The 27,342-nt window shown below is 35.6% G+C and overlaps 1 protein-coding gene across 3 annotated transcripts in view; it reads left to right on the forward strand.

The window, feature by feature from the left end:
* LPGAT1 (lysophosphatidylglycerol acyltransferase 1) overlaps positions 1 to 27,342 on the forward strand; it is a 115,743-nt gene that overhangs the window by 71,901 nt on the left and 16,500 nt on the right. For all 3 annotated transcript variants that reach the window (XM_073900226.1, XM_073900227.1, XM_025877458.2), the window contains exons 3-6: positions 3,124 to 3,242; positions 7,251 to 7,346; positions 10,601 to 10,874; positions 14,176 to 14,302. In XM_073900226.1, the coding sequence (XP_073756327.1) occupies positions 3,124 to 3,242; positions 7,251 to 7,346; positions 10,601 to 10,874; positions 14,176 to 14,302 (616 nt within the window). The remainder of the gene's footprint in view (positions 1 to 3,123; positions 3,243 to 7,250; positions 7,347 to 10,600; positions 10,875 to 14,175; positions 14,303 to 27,342) is intronic.

A 27,342-nucleotide genomic window follows, 5' to 3' on the forward strand; every position in this document is an offset into this window, starting at 1 on the left:
TTAAAACATTTTATTTGAGAGAGAGAGCACACATGAGTGAGTGGAGGGGCATAGGGAGAAGCAGACTCCCTGCTGAGCAGGGAAGCCCAATTGGGGGCTCGATCCCAGGACCCCAGGATTATGACCTGAGCTGAAGGTAGCCACTTAATTGACTCAGCCATCCAGGCACCCTGGGAGGGAGGGAATCTTAAGCAGTCTCCACGCCCAGTGCCCAGTGCACCCGTACCACCCGCCCCGTGGGGCTCCGTGCTGGTGTGGAGTCTGCTTGAGATTCTCTCTCTTCCTCTTCCTTTGCCCCTCCCCCATTCATGTGCATTCTCTCTCAAATACATTTTTTAAAAATCTTTAAAAAAATGGTTAAGATGATAAATTTTGTGTTATGTATATTTCATCACAATTAAGAATTAAAAAGGGAGACTAGTTAAATTATAATATATCTATGTAAAGGAATATTATGTAATCATATAATTTGTATACCAGTATGGAACAATATACTATAAGTAACAACAGCAAAATGCAGAACAGTGTGTCAGGGATGCCACCAGTTGGGTTTTAAAAATGATGGAGGGAGGGGCACCTGGGTGACTCAGTCGGTTAAGCATCAAACTCTTGATTTCCGCTCAGATCAATATCTCAGGGTCATGAGATCTTGATTTCAGCTCAAATCAAGATCTCAGGGTCATGAGATCAAGTCCCACTTCAGCCTTGCTCTCTTTCTCAAAAAATATAATATATCTCAGTCAGTCACTCAACTGACTGAGCCACCCAGGCATCCCTCATCTTAACCATTTTTAAGTGTACAGTTCAGCACTGTTAAGTATATTCACATTATTGTGTAACCAATCTCCAGAACTTCTCATCTTGCAAAACTGAAACTCTCTACTAATTGAATAGCACCTTCCCAATTCCCTCTCCTGGAAACCATCACTGTTTTTCAATTTCTATGAATTTGAACTAGTCTCCCTTTTGAGTTGTTTTCCTCTTTCCTCCTTTTTTTTTCTTTCCTAAGATTTATTTATTTGTTTTAGAGAGAAAGAGCATGAAAGGGAGGGAGGGGCAGAATGAAAGGGAAAGAGGATCTTAAGCAGACTCCAAGCTGGGCCTAGAGCCTGACACAGGGCTCAACCTCAAGACCATGAGATCATGACCTGAGCCAAAACCAAGAGTTGGTCACTTAACCAACTGTGCCACCCAGGCGCCCCTTCCTCTTTGCTCTTACAAATAAGGCTGTGATAACTAGTTTTGCATATGTGTCAGTCTGCACATAAATATCTGTAAGTTGAATTCCTAGAAGTAGAATTTCTGGATAAAAAGATTTCTGCATTTCTCAGTTTTGATATATATTGCCAGACTGACTTCCCAAATTGTACCAATTCATACTCCCCACAGCAATGTATGATACAGCAGCTGTTTAAATATGTTTCAGTAGTTAGCTTGTCAGCTGAGCTGAGTTGGAAACTTGGGGAAGGAAAGGCCACTGGAAGGAAAGTTGGTGCTGCTGCCTTTTTCAAGGGGCTGGGCTGGGTTCTCTCCCAGTGTTCTACCTCTATTTAAGGATTATTTGACATCCCTTTAGTGTAGTTTTATGCTGCGTTCATTTAAAAAAACTAAAATAAAAATTTTCCCATACAGTATAAGCCATTTGAGTGTTGGTAATAACATTTGAGTGTTGGTAATGATTAGAATACCTCACTTTGCAAAGCGGTCCCACAACTTAAGACTATGTTTAGCCCAGCTGAAAATTTCCTTAATACAAATTTTTTTTTATGAAGATGGTCTCTTTTGTTTTTTTTAAATTTTTTTTTATTTATTTATTCATGAGAGTCAGAGGCAGAGGGAGAAGCAGGCTCCCCGCCCAGGAGGGAGCCTGATGCGGGACTCGATCCCAGGACCCCGGGATCATGACCTGAGCCGAAGGCAGATGCTTAACCATCTGAGCCACCCAGGTGCCCTCCTTAATACAAATTTTAAGGTCTTTAAAATCAATAAATAGATACCTTGCTTAAATGGGTTTTAACAGAAAGAAACAACTAGCAGACCCGTTTTCTCACGTGAACTCTTATGAGGAGCTCCCCTATGTTGGGGTGACAGTGGAGGGTGGCTGGAGAAGGAGGGAGGCTGGAGGAGGCAGAGCAGGTGAGCTCCACATCTCCCCATGCCTGTTGCATCCAGAACTCTTACAGGCAGGCGGGTTGACTTCTTTGCCTTTAGCCGTGCGTGAGAGGAGTGAATACTAATGTATAATCAGCCTCTCATAATTCATATCAGACATTTGAGGAACCCTGGAAGCTTTGTCTTGTAGGATCCTGATGTTCAAAACTGATGCTCAATTATCTTTTTTCTGTGAAGTAGATTTACTGTAAAATGAGGCATAACTACATAGAGATAACCAGTGTTTTCCTTCGAGTGTACATATAGGTTCTGGTACAATGACTTTTCGTCTGGAGGTTCTTAATAAGTGTAACATCTTTATTAGTTTTCTTATTTAAAAGTGAAAATACTTGCATATATTTGTAATATTTTCACATTTTATTATAAGGTAGAATTTGAGGAGCTCTGGAAACCTTGTCCTAATCATGATCAATATCAATAGTTCAGAATTCATTCCCGTAGACTTTTTTTATTGTATTACATGACAAATTTTATTCCTTCTTTAAAAAGGTGGAATCATGCTATATATATTGTTTTGTGATTTGCTTTATTTCCTTGATAAGAAGTCCTTTTTGCGTTAATGTATAGAGATACTCTCTATTCTTTCAGTGGATTTGTACTCTTCCATTATATCATAACTTTCTTTTCTACTCCCGTATTGGTGAATATTTAAGTTCCAATAAACATCCTTTATGCATCTATCTTTGCCTATTTGGACAAATGTTTCTGCAGGATAAATTCTAAGAAGTAGAACTTCTAGATCAAAGGATGACCATTTTTACATTTTAATGGATATTTGGGGGCTTTATACGATGTTAGATTGACAGCCTGATACTTATTGGAAGTAAACTTAGTTCGGACTTTCAGAGTTTTAGCTAAGTGATCTATCATCATGGATGTACACCAGTTTGTCTAATATAAGGTTTCTAGTAATGTAGAATCTCTAAAGTGACAGTTTTTTTGTTCTTCCAGTGATGGAATGGGGGGACGATATTAAAGCAGTTTCACAAGATGAAGCAATAATGTTGGTCAATCATCAGGCAACAGGAGATGTATGCACTCTGATGATGTGCCTCCAGGACAAAGGACTGGTAAGCATCCTGAAGGCAGACGTAGACAGCAGGAGGGGGAGGTTAATGAAGAATCTATTCAAGTATCTTACTGCGGTTTGGAATGTAAACTGTAATATCTCTACTTTTCCTGAAAATTGAGAAAACTTAAAAAATATATATATATAATTCTAAGCATAATTCCAACTCCAGGACAGGAATGTGGAGACTTTCAAACAAGTAACTGGAAAATAATGTGGATGATATCTCCTAGAGCTATTTTTAAAAAAGTAATTGAGGCAAAATCAGAGTTAAGATGTTCAGATTGGGGGCTGTCTTGAGGTGAAGTGGTGGGTCACTGGTTTGAAAAACAGACACAAAAAGCAGTATTGTTTAAGATAGAAGAGTCTAGTTGATCAATGAACTAGATAGTCTTGGGGATCTTTAGAAGAAAAAAAACATAAATATTTTGGATTTCCTTTATAAAGCAAATTGAAAGGAAAGATATTAGGCCCATTTTATTAAGTGTTACTAGGCTATATATAATAAATTTATAAATTAACATTAAAGTAATAAGTAATAAATTAGCATTAAGAGAATTATCACCTTAGAAGTTAAAGAGGTTGTGTTCATAGAAAACTAAATAGAAAATATATAAATTAATGGAGTTAGTATTTATCCTAATAGTAAAAAACAAACCCATAGATGTTTATTAAGTGCTTCATATTCATGGTCAGTGACTGTAAGGATTGAACACCATCCTGTAAGACACTGTCTTCTCAAAGGATCTAACAGTCCAGCATTGGTGGAAGGAAAGTATAGTGAACAGTACTTAACTGCAAAATGAAAGGTATTTAGTGGAGGGTGAGCTCCCCATGTATGATAGGTATAGAAAACTTTGTAGAGGGGAAAGGACATAAACTTGGCCTAGTTAGAGTGGTGAAGCAAGGGCCTTCTTCCTTAGTGAAACAGTCTTGGCCAGAACACCAGAGCAAACTAAGCCTGGTATGTTTAGTTCCTAGAGATTTTGATTCAGTAGGTCAGGGTTAGGGGTCAGAAAAGGAGGTGAGAGTAAAGTAAAATATGCTTAACTATTGTAGAATCTGTTTTTCATGTTTATCTGAAAAGCAGAGGCATAATCTTGCTGGAATGTGGAATAAATTCAATCCTTTCTTATATTCAGAATCTTGAACTGTTAAAAGAATATCACTGTATAAATGTATTTGCGCTTATAATAATATTTATTACTTGTGATGATGTTAAAATTTTGTAAAGCCTAGTTTATTTGGTTTTCATCAAAGAGAATCCCCAATTAACATTTTTATTCTTACTGATATGGTCATTACATTCATAGTGATTTTTCTGAGGGTTTACAGTGTCCTTAATTGGTTTTTGAATTTCAAAGAATGATTACAGTGGTCAGTATAAATACGCCTAACTTAATCACTCTCACCCGAGTTTGGCATGGATGATAACTGTATTAACTAGAATATTAGGTAATCTGAAATTCACCAATTGTGTGGACAAAAGAAAATCTGCCTTGTTTGTTTCCTTTTGTAAAAAGATTTCTGTTAGTTTGACTTAGGTTCATTTTTCTGTCCAGAGTAATTTTGTTTTTATTTTCAGATGAGTTATACGAAACATTTTTATTATGATCTGATATTAATGAATAATTTGAAATCTTGAATTTTTTTTATCTTTTTTCATAAAGGAGTAATTTAGAAATATAAAGCTGGAAGCATCGTAATCTCTCCCTCCTGCCTAATATGTACAGGGCAATATTAATTTATATTTACCAGTAAGAATGTTTACTTGACTTATTGCATACTCCGTGGGTACATTCGAAGAAAGAAGGCTAATGCTAAATTGTGGGCCAATTAAAAAATATTAGTTTAATGGCGATATGTGAGTGTAACATAGCTTTTGGAATTCAGGGGACTTCTTGTAGCACCCTTCAGTGTTAGCGGGGGTCCCATTGGCCCATTGGTAGGACAACACTGTTTTCCTGAACTGTCCTGGGCGTTGCTGGCTGTTTTCCATACCTGACTGCTACCCACTAAATGCTGGTAGCACGCCCTACCTACCCTTCGTGATAACCCAGATTGTCCTTACAGATTTCTAAACAGGAGAACCATTGACTTAACTATACTTTCAGAAGGATATAAAGAACATAGTCCTTCATGTAAGCCTCTCTAGATTTTTTGATATGTAGAAAACCCATGCTTCCAGATAAAGACTAATTGATTTGGGCCAATTCTGTTTCTTGGAATTACCTAACAGAGCTCTGAGTGACAGACCTATGAAACACTGAGAGTTGCTTCAGGCAGCTGGTGTTTACTGGCCCTCTTTTGAGGAATATGAAACAAAGGATTCATTGTATTTTCCAAATGTGCGTGTACCTTTTAAATAAGTATCTGTGAATTGAGTCATGCCCTTTTATGACAAATGATGATAAAACTAAGAATTTTTATTTCTGTCAAAAGAACTGTATTAGACATATAATAAACATTTATTGACTTGTAACATTTCCCCTAAAATAAGTTGGGACAGAATTATGCATACAAATCTCAGAAGATAGCTTGGCTATCTTACGAATGGATTTGTTTTAGGTGACCCTTCTAACTGAAGAGATAAATCCACTGTAAATGTAAGGTTAAACATAAAAACTAGTGGCTTTAGTGTTGGTATTTTAAACCCAGAAACCAATAAATTGCAACTAAACTTCATACTGTGTATAAAGCTCAAGTATTTTATAGGTTGAAGCAACTTGCTTTTTGTTTTGTTCCTTGGGACACTTTGCAGCAAATTCCATTTAGTTCAAATCTCAATTTATTTAAACAAAGTAGTCATCATTACAAAGCAAAACAAGACTGAAAAATGAGATGTTGGCAATCATTTTATTCTGTATTAATTGCCTTAGGAAATCACTTCTTCACTGGGCATGTATTTTTATTTTTTAAAGGGATTTAACATAGTAAGGCTGATGGGGTAGGAGTTGTGTAGTTGACTTATATAGTGATGCTGAAAAATTAAGGCAGAAGCTTTAATGTTATATTATTTGTCAGCTTTTTACTGTTTTTATAAAAGCACCAGCGATGTCAGTGCTTATTTTTTTCCTAATATGTAAGTTCATATAATTTGGTGCTTCGAGATGAAGTTTACATGTGTTATTCCCATAGAAACCAAAGTAGAGCTCTATTGCATTCTTGATTGAGGCTGTAGCTTTTAATGAATTTATTTAAGGATTATAATGAGGAATGCCATTTCCTCAGCAGGGAGGAACAATTAACTAGTTTATTAATTAGACCCTTATTTACACCTACTTTTAATTTTGAAATTTGTTTGAAATAAAGTCTTTTGCTGTGAAATGAGTATTACTTTTTTTTTTTATCAGCAAGGGATACTATTTCTGTGTTTAAGAACTGAGGTGCTATAAATATTTTTATGCTGGCAAAGAGTATGGCCTTGCATAAACTAACAAATATTCTTAACATAATCTAATGCATAAATCATTCTATGAAGTGAATTTTGAATGTTCTTTTATTTTGGACATTTTTGTACTTTTATAAAATTTTATAGTTTTATATTTATACATTTATAATTTATAATTTTTAATATTTTAGCCCTTAAAGTAAAGTCACATTTTATAAAGATTTAGTGCTTATTAATTAAACTTATAGCCCTCATTTGATGACTTTATTTTATTGTTTCAAAATAATTTTACAAGTTATATAAGAATTACCAGAGACTTTGTTTAGGGTAGAACAAATTTGGAATCCTTAAGTCCAAATTTAAGAAGTTAATTCAGTTTTATTTGTTACACAGCAATATATATCCCTCAGACCTGGAATTTCAAGACTTGGAATCGAGACCAGTAATTTTTCATGGAGACTTTGTACTTTAATTGTAGAAATAAACACCAGATTTAAAATATTTAGGTTAATTAAGAGGATGCTTAGATGGTTATATTTAAAACTTAGAGCCCTGGCTAGACTATAGCAGGTTTCTTCTACTTAACGTGTAATTATTTCTTGCTTTTAAATATTTTAGGTTGTTGCTCAAATGATGTGGTTGATGGATCATATTTTTAAGTACACAAACTTTGGAATTGTTTCTCTAATTCACGGAGACTTCTTTATAAGACAGGTGAGTAATGAGCATTCCTTTTTCACAGTGAAAGCCTGATCAAAGTGATCCTTTATTATAAACATAGGCATATTGGTATGCCTATGTTTATATATATATATCATATATATATATATTATATAATAGAGAGAGCTCTAGTATCTCAGGGAGCTCTTCCTCTGAATCTTTGTTCTCTGAAACATTTATTTCAATCTGAATTTCAATATTTATATGCTCAAGCAGTAAAATGGTGACATTGCATATATTCTAATCTCCACCCTCCTCATCCCATCTAAACAGTACAATGTTTAGTAAAGGTTTGTCAAGCACCTGCCACATTCTCAGCTCTTCTGCTTCTTAGCTATGTGAATCAGGCAAGTTATTTAAGCTTTCCAAGTTTTCTGATTTTTCAGATGAGAATAAGAGGTACTGCCCTCATAGGGTAGGAGTTAAATGAAATAATACACTCAGAACAGTGCCTGCTTCCTTCGTCATCATTTTTATCATGATTACCACTATCATCATCATCTGTATTTTCACTATTATTTTTATTGACAAGTCACTGTTACATGATAGAGAAGGTATCTAAATTGCCAGTAGGTGGGTAGGTAGGTAGGTAGATAGAAAGGTAGATAGAAAAGGAAAGGAAGAAAGAAAGAGGAAGGAAGGAAGGAAGGAAGGAAGGAAAGAAAAAGAAAAAGAAGGAAGGAAGGCAGAAGAACGTATTTTGGGAATTCATAGTAGGAAAAGTGACTCCTTCAGATTTTTATGAACTCAGAAAAACTTTAGAGAAGAATAAGTATGAGTTTGATAAGAGAAAAGTAGATTGAGAATGGTTCCCAAGCATTAGGGATAAGTTTAGTTAGTGTAGGAGGAAGAATCATACCCTCTTATCAAGTCAGCACTACATTATGGTATTTCCCTGGTATGCTACTAGTATCACATGCTTGATTTTCTCAAAAACTGAAATATGATACACAAGAGTTTTTACATATGGTAATGCCACACTTATCTGATATTTATATATTTAGCAGCTTCAGCCTTGCACATACAAGTACTTAATGAATAACTGATGAATCTGATTAGTCCTCATCTGAGAACCACAAATTCAGAAATAAGCTGGGTGTATAGAGAAACTTCTAAGGTGTCTGTAGGTGTCACAAAACACATACACTTTACTCCAGACACTTTTATGTACAGAACATTTTGTTTTTCATGTGCTGTGCAATGATCTAGTTTCTTCTGGAAACACTCTTAGTTCTTCTGAGCAGAAAGATGAATGGAAGCATTGCACTGGAACCTCAGGAGAAAGTGGCAATGGGGATTGGCCACAAGCTTGAGACAAAATAAACGGTGATCAGAATAACTTAACAAGGAAATTAGCATAATACTTTGAGTACCACTGGAGGGGAAGAAGCAGAAGCAACCATTGCACCTTAGCAGTCTAGGGGAATGCAGAGCCCTCTCCAACATGAGAGTCTGAGGAAATTATCACAGTTATAACAATTGACCCTGTTGATGATCCTCAGGCATCACTAAATTATACTAAATGATCAGTGTACTTTGAGGAGATAAGTGTAGAAAATAATACACTCCGAAACATTTTCCTTTTTATTGCAATGTAAAGTTTTACATACTTAAAGATTGTATTTCAAAATTATCAGAAATATTGCAAGTTCATTTCTAAAGAGCAACCTCTTTTCCCCCTGATAGATAGTAATAAAAAGTCTGTAACATGGGGGGAGGGGAGAAAGTATGAGGGAAAAAGTATTATTTTTATTTTTTTTAAGATTTTATTTATTTATTTGAGAGAGAGAGAGAGCACATGATGGGGGGAGGGTCAGAAGGAGAAGCAGACTCCCTGCTGAGCGGGGAGCCCGATGTGGGACTCGATCCCAGGACTCCAGGATCATGACCTGAGCCGAAGGCAGTCGCTTAACCAACTGAGCCACCCAGGCGCCTGAAAAAGTATTATTTTTAAAGAAAGTCTCTTGGACTTCACTACTAGATATTTCCAAGAATATAAAAATATTTTACATGCAGTCTTGGGAACTTAATAAATAAAGCTTAATCATGATCAATTCAATTCAGTAAAATAAGAAAATGTCTTACTTGTTTTGCATTGGAATAATTTAAAGACTGAATGCATACAAATTATTTTGGGGCCTTCTATAATTGTGTTGGTTGGAAAATTATTAGTGAATCGACTATACTGAAAGGAAGAACCTTTGTAATATTTGTGGGTTTTGGGCTTTCCTACAAATTTTTCTGGATTCCTCTTTCAGTCTCCAAGTCATCCCCTTTCTTCTCTTTCCCTCACACTAAGGTCCAGTCCATTAGAATGGCCTGTTTGCTCTCCTTTCAGACTCTCCTGAACGTATCCACTTCTCATCAATACACCATAGTCAGATCTCATCACACCCCCTTGCCTGGAATTAAAATAGTCTCCTGACTTACCTGCTGGAATCTGTCACTGGAGCCAGCAGATTTTTTTTTTTTAATGTAAATAAGAGCATGACCGTCCCTTGTTCAGAACCACCCATTGACTTCTCATCCCAAACTACTTACCAAGTTCAAGGCCTTTCCTCTCTGTCCCCCACCTCTCTCTGCAATTTCCTCTCCTACCACTGTCTTCCTCACTCCTTACACATCAGCCACACTGGCCTTGGTACTGCTCTTGGAACATCCATCTCAGGGCCTTTGTCCTTTCTGTTCTTGTCACCTGGAGAGCTCTGCCTCTCCTTTCCACTTGACTGGTTCCCTCCCATTACCAGCTCACTGGGGCTGTTCTCCCTGACCTCGTTGACCTCCTCTATCCTCCTACTCTTTTTCTTCCTAACACATCACTCTCTGAATTTACACTTCTTAGTTTTCTATCTTTTCCACTCAGGTAAGCTCCATGAGGGTCTCTTACCTACTTTTCTATCTCCAGCGTGTAGGACAGTGCCTGCCAAGTAGTATGCACTCAGTACTCAACTTTCTCCTGAGGTTCCAGTGCAAGGCTTCAATAGTCACTGAACTGATGAATGAGTAAACTCTCAGGGGCAATTAGAGCAATTTTTTTTTTTTTTTTTTTTGCTTCTGGAGTGCTAATGTCATGTAAGTGCTAATCACTTCTTTTCACCACTGTGGTCAAAGGGGGAAGTACATGGGGGGAAATTGCTCTTCTAGTCTATGAGTGGGATTTACTTTAGAAGCTGTTATTTCTATTTAATTTTATGGCATTTTAATTTAAAATGTGCCTATTCTTATTATATGTGTGTCTGCCTTCTCAGGGAAAATCTCATCGTGACCAGCAGCTTCTTCTTCTCAAAAAGCACCTAGAAGAGAATTATAGGAACAGAGATCGAAAATGGATTGTTTTGTTTCCAGAAGGGGGCTTCCTCAGGAAGAGGCGAGAAACAAGTCAAGCATTTGCCAAAAAAAATAACTTGCCATTTCTTACACATGTCACTCTGCCAAGGATTGGAGCAACAAACATTATCTTGAGCGCACTTGTCGCACGACAGGAAAATGGAAGTCCCGCAGGAGGAGATGCTAAAGAATTAGGTATGACGGCTTTTAGCACTTTTTCTTTTGTCGGAACTCCGGATTATCTGGAGTTCCAAAAGATAACATCATTGTTCTTTTTTATATTTATAATTTTTGTCAAACAGAAATAATAGGGAGAAGATGCAAATTTAATTTTTTAATGTTTCTATTTTACAGAAGTTAGTTCATGCTTAACAATAGTATAGTCTGTAGTATAGATTCCTAGCAGTGGAATTGCTAGCTTAGAGGTACAGGAATAGAAATCGCTAATTTGAAAAACTAATCATAGATATGCAAATGCAAATTATAATAATGTATATTTTTTTCATTTATCAAATTTAGAAAGATTTTTGGTTTGCTTTTAATACAGAGTATGAACTTAATGCAGTTTGACAGTGTTTATTAAGAGCCTTCAGGTGTTGATAAATGACTCCATTATTCCACTACAAATAATACTTACCAAAAGGAAATAATAAGACATACATGGTAAAGAGGTTTATCACAGCATTATTTTTATTTATTTATCTATTTATTTATTCATCATTATTTTCACAATTATTTTTAATAGCAAAAAATTGGAAATAGCCAGAAGGGAGAACAGACAAGTAATTATCAAATATCCATCCAACACAGTACAACACAGCCATTACAAATGATGTTCATAGAGAGTTTTTATGGCCTGGAAAGTGCTTATGCTCTATCATTTTCATGGAGGGGGAGAACATACAACTCTTGTGAAACCATTGTGAGCTCAAATATGTCAACAATAAGCAGTGGAAAATGAGTGAAAGGAAAGATCCCAAATGTCAGCAGTGATTGCCTCTCTGAGTGGTAACATTATGGATGATCTCCCCCCATTTCTGAATGCTTCTGATTTTTTTTTTTTTAAATAATGAGTATGTATTACTTTTACAGCCAGGAAAAAGCAAACCATACTCAAAGATGCAACTGTTTTGGAGATAGCCTGGTGAACTGTGAAGGTTTGCAGAATTGTGCCAATAGCATGAAGACTCTTTTGAAGTTTATCTGAGACACTGTGAAATTGGGTGATAAATGATAAATTAAAAGACTGAAAGAAACTCACTAGGCCTGTTTCCTTAGTAGTATTTTGCTATTTAAAAAAATATATTCTTTAGATAAAATAAAAATGGAAATGATTGACCCTCAGAAATATGTGTTTTTAATGATGGTTAGGACCAGACATAGAGATAATGCCTGTAGGACTGCACTGAGTTTTCCTTTCTTTTTTTTTTTTTTTTTTTTAAGCAGCCGCTTGGCAGTCAGCTCTCTTAATCTTTCATCATCTATTAAAAAGACAAATTGAAAGAGTCTTTTAATAGAAAAGGAAAATTCAGAATAGCTTCAGACAGACACCGTGGCAATGTCAGCCAAGCCAAAGCTTGAAGGCAAAGATCTTCCAAATAGGATTAGTTGCACTAATAAAGACTGCTGTTTTTTTAAACAGTTTTGCCCAGTCAATAATACCCTGTGGTGTTCTAGATTGCAAGGGTAGGGGCTGTTGTGATATTGATCACACAATCATGAAGAAAATGTTTTTTCTCTCAGAGAAAAAACAATTTCTTTTTATAATAAAAGCAAAGTAACTTATTATTTATCTTACCTTGGTTAAGAGTTTTTATTCTAGGGGCTTAGGAATAGTTATAAGAAATTCTAGAAAGTTACATACCCCAAAACTAGTTTCACTTGTATTTTACCATTTTCTTCTCTGTTTTGGCATTTTGTATTTTATTTTCTCTAGCGTTCATATTTACTATTTAGTGTTCTGTTCCATACAAATATGCCTTCATCTCTGTTTTAATATATGATCCATATACTGGGGCACCCAGGTGGCTCAGTTGGTTGAGCATCTGACTTGATCTTGGCTCAGGTCTTGATCTCAGGGTCGTGAGTTTGGGCCCCACATTGGGCTCCACGCTGAGTGTGGAACCTACTTAAAAATATATATATATATATATATACACATATATATATAATCCATATATATATCAAAACTGTGTCTGATTAACTTTAAAAGGGTTTAAAAGGGTTAGTATTTTTTGTTTATTGTGTGATTTAATAGATATTAAACTGAACTCTGGTGATTTTTCCCAATAATTTTTATTATAAAAATTTTCAAGCATACATAAAAAGTTGAAAGAATTTTACAGTTAATATCCATTAGCTGACCAACTAGATTCTATAATTAACATTTTACTGTATTTGCTTTATTGTATCTTTTTCCATCCTTCTATCAATCCATTAGTCCATCTTGTTTGTTTTTTTAATGCAATCAAAGTAAGTTGCAGACATCAGTATACTTTACTCCTAAACATTTCAGCATGTACATCACTGATAGCTTGTTAAAATGTTTCTTTACATAAACTCTGTTCCTTTAGCAATAAGTTATTTAAATTTTTTTTTACTTATTTCTATGAGTATTTTTCCCCTTCAGAATATTTCTAAAATTTTTTAAAGCTTAAGGTCACTTTTTAGTTACTTGATGTACAAAAGTAAAGTATCATTGATTGTTAGTGCACATTTAGACTTATGTTTGAGAATAAGTTTTATTTTTTTAGAGCCCTCTTAAATACTTCAAACAAAGGGCAGACTGTCACCCAGGACTGGCTATCAGCATTCTCTCTGTGGATTCCCCTCTCAATTCTTGTTCAACTTTGTACTCCATGCTGGGAATAAAAGCAGCGTGCCAACAACCGAAGTAAACAGAGCTTTCCCACAGCCTCTTACAATAGTAATTACCTGTCGTACCTACCAAAGAGTGGACAGTTTTACTGTTTTATTTGTATAGAGCTAAAATGGGAGGAGCTTTTTCTTTGTGTTAAATAAGAACAGCAACTGATAATCCTGTGTCAATAAAATGCTTAATTTGGGGCCTTATTCCAGTATTTATTAATGTCTTCCAAGTATCACAAATCTTGGTGTTTGCATTGTATTGTATTGTATTTGGTGAATGGATTTGTTTTATTTTGAGGTCTGTTTTTTTACTTTTGTGATGTGATACTTTAGCTTCTGACTTTTGAGTGATAAAATATAAATTAGACCTTGACAGTGCACTGTTGTATTGAATGCTTTAATGGTGCACATCCAATAAATAATAGTGCTCTGTTAGTTGTTCATTTGTTTGAGATTCAGCAATTTCATATTAGGAAATGCTTGATATCATATAAAACAGTGACACCAAAGTTCATCCTGTTTTCATAAAGCAGAAGATACAGCAATATGCTTTACTTATACTATATTATTTGTTGTATATAATATAAAAATTGATCCAATTTTAAGTTGTTTTTTGCTTTGTCCTCAGAGAGCAAATCAAAAGGCCTCCAGTGGATGATAGATACAACTATAGCTTATCCCAAAGCTGAACCCATAGATATTCAAACCTGGATCCTTGGGTATAGGAAACCAACAGTCACACATGTACATTACAGGTAAGAATTTTGTGTTAGTAATCCAGCACATACCCAACATAAAGTACTATCTCAGGACAGTGTATTAATATTAATGTTTTAGTCAATAGTGAAAATAGTTGGCTCAAAATCATTCTTATGCTGACTTTTTAATATGAAAATATCATTTGAAGTAGTTATTTTCACTGAGTGATAAAATTCTCTAAAAATGGCATTCTGGAGGCACTGTGATTACTTGATTGCCTGACACTCAGAGCAAAAGTAATTAGAGGCAAACATCAAGCATAAATATATACTCATTTGGGCTAAGCAGATTTGTATTAATAGAAATGGAATTTGTTTTTAAATCATTAAGTCACATAAGATATTCTAAATGATTAAATTGAGAATTTAGCTAAAACTTAACACTTTAAAATTTTTAATGTTTTAATATTTAACATTTTAATATATCATTTGCATGAAACAGCAAAAACATTTATTGAATATTCTGTACCAGCTTCTTGAGACTTTTTAATGTAGATTGCTTTTTTAATTAATTATTTATTTATTTTTAAAGATTTTATTTATTTATTTGACAGAGAGAGACGCAGTGAGAGAGGGAACACAAGCAGGGGGAGTGGGAGAGGAAGAAGCAGGCTCCCCGCTGAGCAGGGAGCCCGATGCGGGGCTCCATCCCAGGATCCTGGGATCATGACCTGGGCCGAAGGCAAATGCTTAATGACTGAGCCACCCAGGCACCCCTAGATGTGCTTTTTTAAAAGGTTTTTATATTAAAGCACGATGCTGATGAAGCCTGGATAGATTTGACCACTTTATAAGCCATTTATCTTTTACTCTGTTTCCTAGTCAAAGAGCTCAGCTCCTGGCAACTCAGTTACAAAGTGAGTGTTGTGTAAGACTGATAAATCACAGACCTGTACCCCTGAAACAACTAATACATTATATGTTAATTTAAAAAAACAAGCAACAAAGTGAGCAGTTGGTCCCCCAGAAGTTCACAATTGCCACAAAAGCCCTCAATTCAAGAGGAAAACTACTCAAATTACATACTCATTGAGAGTAAATAGGTACATGTTTTCATATGTATAAACCATCATAGTTTTACAAATAAAAGTACAGCATTGGAATAATTTGAAACTGAAGTTTTAAAACTTAAATATTACAATTTAGGTTTTTGGTATGGAAGTGATGACTATAAAATTACAGTTGATTCCACTATGTGACTTATATTGCTAAATGGTGAAGTTCATGTGTGACCGCACTGACTCCATTCCACGTATGTTGTCCATTTTACTTACTAAGCACTTACTGCATATAAGGCAGTATGCTAGGCCCTGACAGAATTTCTCCAGGAACAGTTTTATTTTCATATATATGAAGCTTATCTAGCCTTCAGTAAATTTTTAAATTGTAATCTATAAATGAAACTCAATTCTGGTGCCTGAACCCAAAATAACTGACTCTTGGTTATAAGTTTTAGATACATGTAGATTGTATTTGCATTGGATATATGTAGATCTTCCTAGCACATCATACCCAAAAGGAACTGAGATAAGGAAGAAAACATTAATTATATAGGCATTCTATTGTAGTTGACCCTTTCTTTTTTAACCAACAAAAAGAAAACAGTTTTAGTTTATAGATAAAAAAATGAATCATAAGGGATCTAAGATAACAATAAAAAATTTAAAAAAAGGGATCTAAGAAATTGAAGCAGTGTCCATTTTTCGCAAAATTATTTTAACAGGAGTAAGTTCAAGGTCTTTAAATTCACTTGAAGCAGGGGTTCTTAACCTGGATAAACCTGAGAATTTTTTTTTTTTTTGCCCTCAAAATCAGATGTTACTTTAATTTAAAACATTTTTTTATTTGAGTGTGGTGGACACACAGTGCCCGGTTGGCCTCAGGGTCCAAACAGTGATTCAGCTTCTCTGTGCATTATGCTCAGCACAAGTGCAGCTGCCGTCTGACCTCAGAGAATTTTTAACCCAATCTCTGTGCAAAATATTGTGTACGTCTGCAGTTTTCTGCAGAGAAGTTTCACAGCTTTCGATCTAGTCTCAAAACAGATTAAGGATTTAAAAAAAGATTAAAGATTCCTGATTTAGAGATCCAAACCAAATAGTAGATAAAAGATGTGGAATGGTTAGCTTGATACAGAAAAATACTTCTACTGATAAAATTGAAACTTCTGAGAAATTGGTTTTTTTTTTTGTTTTTGTTTTAAGAATATATTCATTTGAGAGAAAGAGAGATAGTGAGAAAGAGTCTGAGGGGTGGGGAGAGGGAGAAGCAGGCTCCCCGCGGAGCAGGGAGCCCGATGCAGGGCTCAATCCCAGAGCCCCAGGATCATGACCCAACCGACTGAGCCATCCAGGTGCCCCAAGAAATATGTTTGATTATGGAAACTTTATTATCATACATAGAAATAGTAAAGAGAATTCTAAAATATTAGATTAGCAGAGATTAAATCATGATGTAGAATCATATCCTAAAATATTAACTATAGTACACATTATGCCCAGTTATTTATTTATACATACATACTCACATACACACATCCTAGGAGTCTCGGGACAGGTAAAGAGATAAGCTGTTCTTTAAAGATACTTAATAAAAAGAGTTTATTGTCTAACCAGTGTTAAGAAAAGGGAAGGACTTGTGTTCAGATGGGAAAGGGAGGGGAAATGAAAGGGGCCAGAGAAAAAGAGGTGTCTTGTTAACAGTATCGTTTTGAGGGTTTGCAAGAAGCTCGTGAGAAGCGATATGGGCCATGACCGTGGCAGCAACCAGGGATAAATCTCTATCACCCTCACATTGAGTAGGTCTCCTCCTGTATTGTTCTAGGCCATCTGTACACCCTGGGAGATAGGAAAAAAAGGATTGTTTTGTGGTTTGGTTGGGGTTCGGGGGAGCTTCCTCCTACCTCCAGTTTTCTCAATTCCAGAATAAACCTTGGATTTTTCCTGGTAGGAATAACACCATTGAAATTAAAATAAATTTAAACAAACGTGGTACTCCTTACCCATTTTTTTTTTCCTGTTCTCAGAGAGATTGGTTTTTGTTCAAACTCTCCAGTTGTTTGGTTGTATTTTTAAAGCTTTAAACAAGGATGAGATGTTTCCAATTAGAATAAGAGATTTTAAATGCAACATTGGAAATCATATATACACAAATGTGAAAAATATAAATAACTGAGGTCAAGTCTCTTTCTCTTTTAATGTGGGAGGCTGGCAAGAAAAATTAAGCAGCATTGACCGGTTAAAGTGGGGAGTGGGTGCCCAGAGAGAAAGGAAAAAGTGTTCAGGAAACTGTCAAGTTCACTGAAAAATAGTAGTTTGGCTTAATGTTGCCTTATCTTCATCCATAGGCAGATTTTAATAATTATTATTATTTTTAAAGATTTTATTTATTCCTTTGTGAGAGAGAGAGAGAGAGAACAAGCAGGGGGAGTGGCAGGCAGAGGGAGAGAGAGAAGCAGACTCCCTGCTGAGCAAGGAGCCTGATGCGGGACTCGATCCCAGGACGCTGGGATCATGACCTGAGCCGAAGGCAGACGCTTAACCATCTGAGCCACCCAGGCGCCCAGATTTTAATAATTATTAATGAATGTATTTTTTTCCTGCAATTAAGCATAATTTATCCAGAACTTTTCTATTAAGCCACATGGTACAATTTTGTTTCATATTATTTAGAAAGTATTTGTTTTCTTCTTAGCCCAAGCTGACTTTTTTTTTTTTTTTAATAAAGCACCCCCTCATTCTTGGAGAATTTAATTGAAATGATTACCTGGTGATTATGGTGTAGCTGGGCAAGTTGGTACTGTTGCTAGTTTTTTTCAGTATAAGCTAGAGTATACATGTCAGAGTCAAAAATTAATTATTCCATTCTGCTTAGCATTTATCAGATCCCGCTTAGAATACTACATGTTTTTTAATTTCTCTATTTTAAAAGAAATAATACAGCTAGTAGAAGCTTATGAAAATACCTAATATATATAAATCCTAGAACACTAGTACCACTTGAATGACCATTTTAGGTCAAACCAAAGCAAATTTGGAGGTGGTAGTAATGAAATGAAACATAATTCTAAGGGAAACCCCAAGTTGAAAATATAAACAGTTTAAGGAAAAATTTAACAGTTCAAAAGTACTAAATCTGTACTAAGTTTCTGTATATATGAAGTACTTTGACCATATTTTAGGTAAATTTCATGGAGGGCAGTAACTGGCCTTTCCCGTGTGACACCTCTGAGCCTCTGGGGTACTCTTAGAACACCATAACATTCTTGAACATCAGAGTGTACTTGGGGAACAATATAATTGTCATCCTTCAACATTATTTAACAATCTGTAGTTGGGCCATTTTTTATTTTTTTAATACGTTTCTCTTCTTGGAAATTATTGTCAAGGCTGCCAGGTAAACTCCACTCCCTGTTCTGTATACCTCATTGGAACATACTGTGACAGGTGTATGGAGATTTCTGAGCAAAAAAGGCATTTTGCGGGGCACCTGGCTGGCTCAGTCATAGGGGCATGTGACTCTTGATCTCGGGTCATGAGTTCAAGCCCCACGTTGGGTGTAGAGATTACTTAAATAAATAAAACTTTTTTTTTAAGGCATTTTTCCCTATAGAGTGACTCCAGGTATAATGTGTCAGTAAAACTAAATGCTTAGAAAACATTTGGTCTTTATTTAAATAAGAAAAGACTATCTAGATTACCAGAATGTGCAGCAGAATATTCTTCTAGATTTTAAGTTTCTGTACTGATGCTTAGGAAAAAAGCATAAGAATGCAATAGCTTATTTTAAATGTTCTGAGATAAACTATTTTTTTATTTTCCAATAGCAATTTTCAGCATTGTCCGTTCACTTCTTACTTCTTGGGTTAATATGTTGATTTTTAGGATTTCTGGAAGAGAAAACCCTAAAACCCTTAATATATATGTTACTATATGCTGTAAAATACTTTTCTAAAATACCACATAAATGAGAAAGTAAACATTTGTGACATGGTTATATACTAGATTGTACCTTACAAATAGATAGTGTTGTTACCTGTCAAAAGTCAAACTTTTAAGGCAAATGTTTGGAGCTTATTCCTTAGGAAACTTGCAGTAAGTGGTAGTTCAGTACCCAGACCATTTTGCTAAGTAAACCCAATGCATAGCTCTTCAGGCAGCCCATCTGAGGACCTTTCTGGCTAGAGGTTGCAGCTTCAATGAATGCATTGTTTGAGCACCAAATGATATACTGATAAAAAAAATGTTTTAAAAACCACAAAGCACCTTATAAATACAAAGTACTATTAGTAAGATACATAAAGTATGTATGGATTATTGATAAATCCAATGTTAGTAAATTAGCATTCCCCACAGATTAATCTTAGACCACTTATTATTTTAAGAGAAAAGATGTCCTTTTGGGGTGCCTGGGTGGATCCGATGGATAAGCGTCTGTCTTCGGCTCAGGTCATGATCTCCAGGTCCTGGGATGGAGCCCCGTGTCTGGCTCCTAGCTCAGCGGGGAGTCTGCTTCTCCCTCTCCCTCTGCCCCTACCCCCCACTTGTGCGCATGTGCGCTCTCTCTCTTGAATAAATAAAATCTTTTAAAAAAAAAAAGAAAGGAAAGATGTCCTTTCTTATTCCTTACTTCCCAATATTATGTATTGTATGTAACTAGTTATGTATGTAACTAGGGGGATATTTTTTATTAGTATGCATACAACCACATTATTGATCTTTTTCAAAAGTAATGCTTGTTTTAAAAAAGGAACTAAGCCTTAATTATAAGAAACAAATACTTGAGCGAACAACTCTTTCCTCCCACTTTCCCTTTTATGTTATTACTGTCACACTGGAAGACAGCTTCTTCCTATTAAAGGAGTAATGGGCACGGCATGCTGCTGTTAAGGACTTAATAGGAAAATTAAACGTGATTAGATTTTAACTACAGGGATAGAATGTTTATAAGGATAAAAGCAAAAGTAATCAGTGTCCTTAATCTAAATGTCCGCTTCACTCCAAATTAGGACAGTGAGTTGGAGAAAATGCCCTCTTGGGCAGAAGTAGCTTATATTTTTCTTTTTAAAAATCTTTAAAAAAAGAGATAACCTTGAGTGTAGGTAGTAGCATAAATAGATTATGAAAGGTAGAGGTGCTGCTTTCATGTCTTATTTGATTGGAATTTTGGTGACTTTGGAGAAGGCATTTAACTAGGGACTTTGAGCAAGAACTTACTTTCAATTTCGGAGGGAGGGATTTATCAGAAAAGGATTTTTTAACTAATATTTTTTAAGAAAATATGCTCACCACTGGTGCCTGGCTGGCTCATTAGGTAGAGCATGTTGAGCCCCACACTGGGTGTAGAGATGACTTAAAAATAAAATCTTAAAAAAAAAGAAAATATGCTCACTAGCAAGAATGGACAGATGTTGACATTTTAACATATTTGCTTTAGGATTTTTTATTAATAAAAGAAAGAAGACATTTCTTATGAAGTTAAGTTGCCATTATTTGCCCTCCCAGTTCCATCCCCTTCTTTCCCACCGTCAAAGCCACTAGGGTCATAATTTGGTGTGTGGCCTTCCTGTCCTAATATTTTTATTGTACAGATACATTTATAATATATAATGTTGGTCTGTATGTTTTTTAAAATGTATGTAATCATAGGTGATTTATCATTTTATAACATGTATTTTTCCACTCTGCATTATTTTCTAGATCTTTTTATTTTTACATTATGGTTCCCTTTCATTCATTTGAACTATTAACATTATTTAACTGTTCTGTTCCCATGATATGATTCACACATTATCAGTTCATTCTATTGTTGGATACCTGTTTTCTCAGTATTTTTGCTCTTATAAGATAAACAATGTCACAATGAATATTTTTATACCTGTTTCACTAAGCATATGCTAGTAAGTGAGAGGTAAAGTAGGGTACGTGTGTGCCCAGCGTGGAAGTGCTAGATCATAGGGTGTATGTATTTTCACCTTTACTGGACAGAGTCAAATAGTCCTAGAAATGGTGACATCAGATTACAATCTCATTAGCAGTAATTAAGAGATCACCTCTTCCAATATGTCAAAGTCATCACCTTTAACTATTGCAAATGTGATAGGTTTGAAATGTTACATCATTATTTAGGCCTCGGGTTTCATATTTATGAGATGAGTGTGATAATCCTGTAACTTGATAGTGAGATACATTGCCATGAAACTTATTAGGGTGAAGCTAGCATCTTTATCTATGTATTCAGTCACGGTTAGAAATCTTACTGGTTTGCTCATTGCTGTCTATCTTCCCCATCTAGAACGTGACCTCCTTGAGAGCAGATACTCTGTCTTGTTGACAGTTCCCAGAGCAATGCTGGCATATAGTAGAAATGCAGTACTTAAGAACGTATGAAGGCTACAGTGTACACTCTGTGCACATGCACTGTCCAGGTATAGCTGCCGCTCGCCACAGGTGGGTGTTGAGCACCTGGAATGCGGCGAGTCTGCTGTGAGATGTTTTGCAAAGGGAAAATACACACCAGATTTCAACAACTAGTAGGAAAAAGGACTGTAAAATATCGCAGGAATTTTTCTTGGTGACATGTTGAAATGATAATATTTTAGATTTGGGGGGTTAAAGGATTACATTTCTTTAACATTATTAGATGTCCTTTATTATATACTTTGTAAAATATTAAGTTTATTTTAAAAAATAGAAGTATGCAGCTATGGAAAATATTTCATAGAGGGTAAACACTCCTCCAGCATGCTCACATAAAATTCCTTTATATTTCCTTTTATTATTCTTATATCTGTTTTTAATGTAGCTGTAGCTATAATATGCATAAAAGTTATTTATATTCTGCTTTATCCCATAATACCATTTTCATGAACATTATACCCATACTTCTATGTACTAGGTGTTCAGATTACAAATTTTATAAGTATTTTAAAATATTGTTACAAAATCTTTGTGGCCTTCCAAAATCCTACTTGTGCATACATTTAATGACCCATTTCCTTATTAGCCATAGACTTGTCAGGTTTTATTTTTGACTTTTAAAACACCATGCTGAGTATATTAGTACTTACATATAGCTCCCTCCACCCCATGTTTTAGATTCTTTTATAATAGATATTTTTAACCTGTTATTTCTGATGTTAGCTTGAAGAGTATTATTAAAATGACATCTGAATAGGGAGAGTGATTATCAAAGAGATGAGGGAAAAATTTATTTATGAGAAAAATGACCAACACTTAAAAACTATAATATTTTAGTAATTTTATGCATAAACCTAATATATTTGTAATTAATATATCATTTTGGTTTTCCTTTCTGTTTTTTCCTTACTTCCTAAAAGAACAAAATTAAAAAGTCACAAGTTTTTATAAGTTGTAGAGACTATAATTTCAGAAGTACTTTTTCCCTCTAAAACTTTTATTATGGAAAATATCAAACCTGTAAATTCAGCCCCATGAACCTATCTTACTCTTATGGGGAATGCTGTTTTCCCTGTGCTGTTTCCCAGATCCTGCTGGATTATTTTGAAGGAAGTCTCAGATATCATATCATTTCATTTGTAAATATTTCATTACATATTCTCTAAAATAAAAGAGTAAAAAAATTACATACTATCATACCTAAAATATTAATAACGGTTCATTAATACCATCAGATATATAAACAGTTATCAAATTTTCTGAATTATCTCATAAGTGATTTTTGGAAAACAGTTTGGTGTCAGTTAGATTGCAATTAGTCAGTATATCTCTTACATTTCTTCTTATTTGCAGATTCCCCCCTCTTTCTTTTTTCTTTTCTTTGGGGTTTATTTTTTGAGAATACCAGATTATTTGCCCTGTAGAGTTTGCTACAATTTTGATTTTTCCAATTGTATCCTGTGTAATCCTCTGTCCCTTCTATTTCCTGTTAATTGGTAGGTAGATATTAAAACTTCATCAGATTGAAGTTTGGATTTGCTTGACAAGAAATACTTCATAAATGGTGATGCTTGCTTCCATCAGGAGGCATATAATACCTGGTTGTCTGTCAGAAGTAGTTTCTGAATGCTGTTTTAGTTAAAAATCTCAAAACGGGCGCCAGGGTAGCTCAGTCAGTTAAGCATCAGACTCTTGATCTCAGCTCAGGTCTTGATCTCAGAGAGTTCAAGCTCCACGTCAGGCTCTGCGCCAAGCATGTAGCCTACTTAAAAAATAAATAAAGTAAATTTCAAAACAAATATATCCTGTGCTTTGAGGGAAAAATGATACTTCCTTGTTCGATCCTTTTAACCACAAACAATGATGTCAGGAATTTCAATTTAGAATTGAGGCCTCTTCTGGCACATAACGCATAATGAGGATCAGTTTTGTCTGAAAACCCTCCTTGTGATCGTATAAGAAGGCCCATAGTCTTGTATTATTTCGTGAGCCATTAGAAAGGGTTTTTCCCTGTGTCCCAAACTCTAAAGGTCTGGAAATGTTCTAAACTTAATTGAAAAATGAACTATAAATCATCCACTGGGATGACTGTTGGTTGTTTTAGTCAGGGTTCTCTTCAGAGAAATAGAACCGATAGGATATACAGAGCAATCTGTAAGAGGAGATTCAATTTAGGAACTGCCTTTCGTGATTATGGAGGCCGAGAAGCCCCATAGTTTGTGGTCTGCAAGCTGAAGAACCAGGAAAGCCAGTGGTCAACTCGGTCCAAGTCCCACGGTCTGCAAATGGGAGGGAAGGGGAGGATGTTATCGATCCAGTCCCTATCAAGTCCGAAAGGCCAAGAAGCAGAAGCACTAATGTCCCTAGGTCAGGAGAAGATGCATGTCTTAGCTCAAGCAGAGAGAGCAGATTCACCCTTCTTAGGCTTCTTGTTCTGTTCAGGCCCTCAACGGATTGTATGACGTCCACCTGCATTGGTGGGGACAATCCTCTTTACTTAGTCTATTGATTCCAGTGTTAATCTCTTCTAGACATACCTAGAAATAATGTTTACCAGCTATCTGGGCATTCCTTAGCCCAGTCAAGTTGACATATAAAGTTAACCGTCACCATAGTCTACATAGAGAACCCAAGAACCTGAGTTGACCATCAATTTATAGAGTTCAGCAATCTTTTTTTTTTAATTTAAATTCAATTAGCCAACATATACTATATCATGAGTTTCAGATGTAGAGTTCAATAATTCATCAGTTGCATATAACACCCAATGCTTGATATAAAATCACTACAGAAAAATCAGTGGTATCCCTTATCCTGACAATAAATAGAAAATACAGCTTTTTAAAAAAGATACTATTCTCAGAAGCAAGACTATAAAGTACCTCGCAATAAACCTTTTTTTTTTTTAAAGATTTTATTTATTTATTTGACAGAGAGAGACACAGTGAGAGAGGGAACACAAGCAGGAGGAGTGGGAGAGGGAGAAGCAGGCTTCCCGCTGAGCAGGGAGCCCGATGTGGGGCTCGATCCCAAGACCCTGGGATCATGACCTGAGCCGAAGGCAGATGCTTAACGACTGAGCCACCCAGGCGCCCCCCTCGCAATAAACCTTTAACAAGAAATGTGTAAGACTTGTATGAAGAAAAAATATAAAGCTTCCTTAAAGAACATAAAAGACCTGAATAAATGGAAAGAGAGACTGTGCTCATAGAGGGGAAGACTCAAAATTACAAAGACATCAGTTCTCCCAAATTAATCTATAAATTTAACACAATTGCAATTACATTATATCCAGGAGGGCTTTTCTGGAAACTTGACAAAATGGTTCTAAAATTCATTTGGGAGAGTAAAGATAATTGAATATGGCGAAGATCGTTTGAAGGTGAAAGAGACAGGGGCATTTTTCCTGCCAGATGTCAAGGTTTACTGCAGTTAAAACAGTGTAGTATGAGGGCAGGGACCAGGTCGACGGAAAGACTAAAAAATACAGACTTCTTTGGGGACTTGTGTATGATTAAGTAAGTATCCCGTATCAGTGGAACACAGACAGACTGTTGAACAAATGAAGTAGTTTGGAACCGTTGGTTCTCTATAGCACAGTGACTGCCATAGAGTTGCTCTTCAGCTGTTGACAGTGAATGCCTCTGGTGGGGAGAGATCTTCTCATTATACTATTTGAGGTGTTTAATTTTGTTTTGTTTGGGTTTGCTTTGACCGTTTTTACAACGTGAATGTATTCTTCAACTTAAAAACTAATCGAAAAAAGCTGTTGCCCACAGAATTTAGAATTTTGGCCTAATAATCCTTTGCATAATTGCAACAAAAGCATTTTCATCAGGTAGTTTTAAGAATTTAATAAATTCACATTTAAGATAAATACCATTTAATAGACACGAAATAGATTTTACTCCTTTAAATCCAACATATTGAAATGCTCAAGTTATATAGTCTAGATTTTCATATTCAAGTGCTTCATCCATAATTTAAAAGTGAACTTTAAGAGGCTTAAATGTCTATAATACTTTTTGGTGTAAAAGCTGGAATAAAGTAGAAAAAAATTAATGCAGTGAAAATCAGTTATTTAACTTAATGGGGACCAAATTTCAGGTCACCTTTTCCCAGTAACTGTGAATAACTCTAGAGTAGTTCCCACCTGAGTGACATGTACTTAGGCACTAATGATGCATGCTTAGAGCTTTACCCCCCTCCGCCCCAGCCCCAGAATTGCCCACCTGGGAGTGAGGTACTAAGATTGCTTCTTGAGCTAAAAGTGGCTTTCTTTTTTCCTAGCAGAAGAAAACAGTGTCCTGTCTTTAGTTTTTCTTATGCTAGGGCTTTTCTCTATCCTTGCTTAGAATTATTGTTCATTTCACCCCTACTTGTGCTGTTTCTAATAATTCTCCTCTTCCTGTCTGCTTTCCTTACCACCTCTTGTGTTCTGTTGCTTTGCCTCTGTATCCGAGCTTTTCCCTGGAAAAGGCTGGACGTTTTAGTTATCGGTCACGATTGAGAGCTTCTAGTTGGAAAATGGAAAGTTAGACATTAAATTTAATCTTCAAGTTTTTAGTTGTGCTTGGCTTTTTTTATAAATGTTCACCACCCACAAGTTCTTTCTTCTTTTCTGCACCGGCAGTTTTTTTTTCCCCTTTCCTTTAAGAAAAGAAAACATTTTAGTTTGACACCATTCAGGATGCTGGAGGTATTGAATAAGTTGTCTTAATCGAAGTTTGAGTTGTGGGTTGAATTTCTGTGTTTCTGTAATGAAGCTGAAATTTGAAAGAGGTGAACCATCATTTCAAGTGAGATAAAATCATCCTCTACTTAGAAGACATACTTCATTTCTTTTTTTTGAAGATTGTATTTACATATTTATTTATTTTATATATAGAGAGAGAGAGAGAGAGAGAGAGAGAATGAGCAGGGGGAGGAGCAGAGGGAGGAGCGGAGGGAGAGGGACCAGCAGACTCCTTGCTAAGCGCAGAGCCTGACTCGGGGCTCCATCCTAGGACCCTGAGATCATGAACTGAGCCAAAATCAAGAGTTGGACACCCAAGCAACCGAGCCACCCGGGCACCCCAGCATATGTCATTTATTTCCAAATATTTATAAAAAGTTATACATGGAAGAAATTTTGTACTGGGACATAGTTGAGAACGAAGACCACAACCTACAAATCTAATTTACTAAACTATTTTCAGTACATGAATCTGGACATAATCGGATTTGGAGAACTATGATAAGCTTTGGAAATGAAGAGCCCTCTCCTCACCTCCCTGGCCCTGTGGGGCTCGCCATGTCCCTTTCACTTTCAGGTCTCTTCAGGGCCAATCACGGTGACTGCCATTGGTATTCAAAAACTACCCTTTGTTTTCTAACCTAATTTAGTGTTGTTGGAAATATTATGTCCCCCAAATAAATTCTTAGCGTTTAATTTTTAATTGAATAATGGTTAAGCATAACTCTGATGATCACTATCTTTTAGTTACTTGCAGTCATGAACTGAATCTGAGAAGTGGCAGGGCTAGCTAGGTCTTTTTGTCTAACCTTTTAATACAGGATCTTACACACACACACACACACACACACACTCCGTGACAGATTGCTTAAGTATAGACTTCT

Source organism: Callorhinus ursinus, unplaced genomic scaffold (genome assembly GCF_003265705.2).
Source record: "Callorhinus ursinus isolate GAN/ISIS: 27379988/994484 unplaced genomic scaffold, GSC_fseal_2.0 scaffold13, whole genome shotgun sequence".
NCBI classification, from domain to species: domain Eukaryota; kingdom Metazoa; phylum Chordata; class Mammalia; order Carnivora; family Otariidae; genus Callorhinus; species Callorhinus ursinus.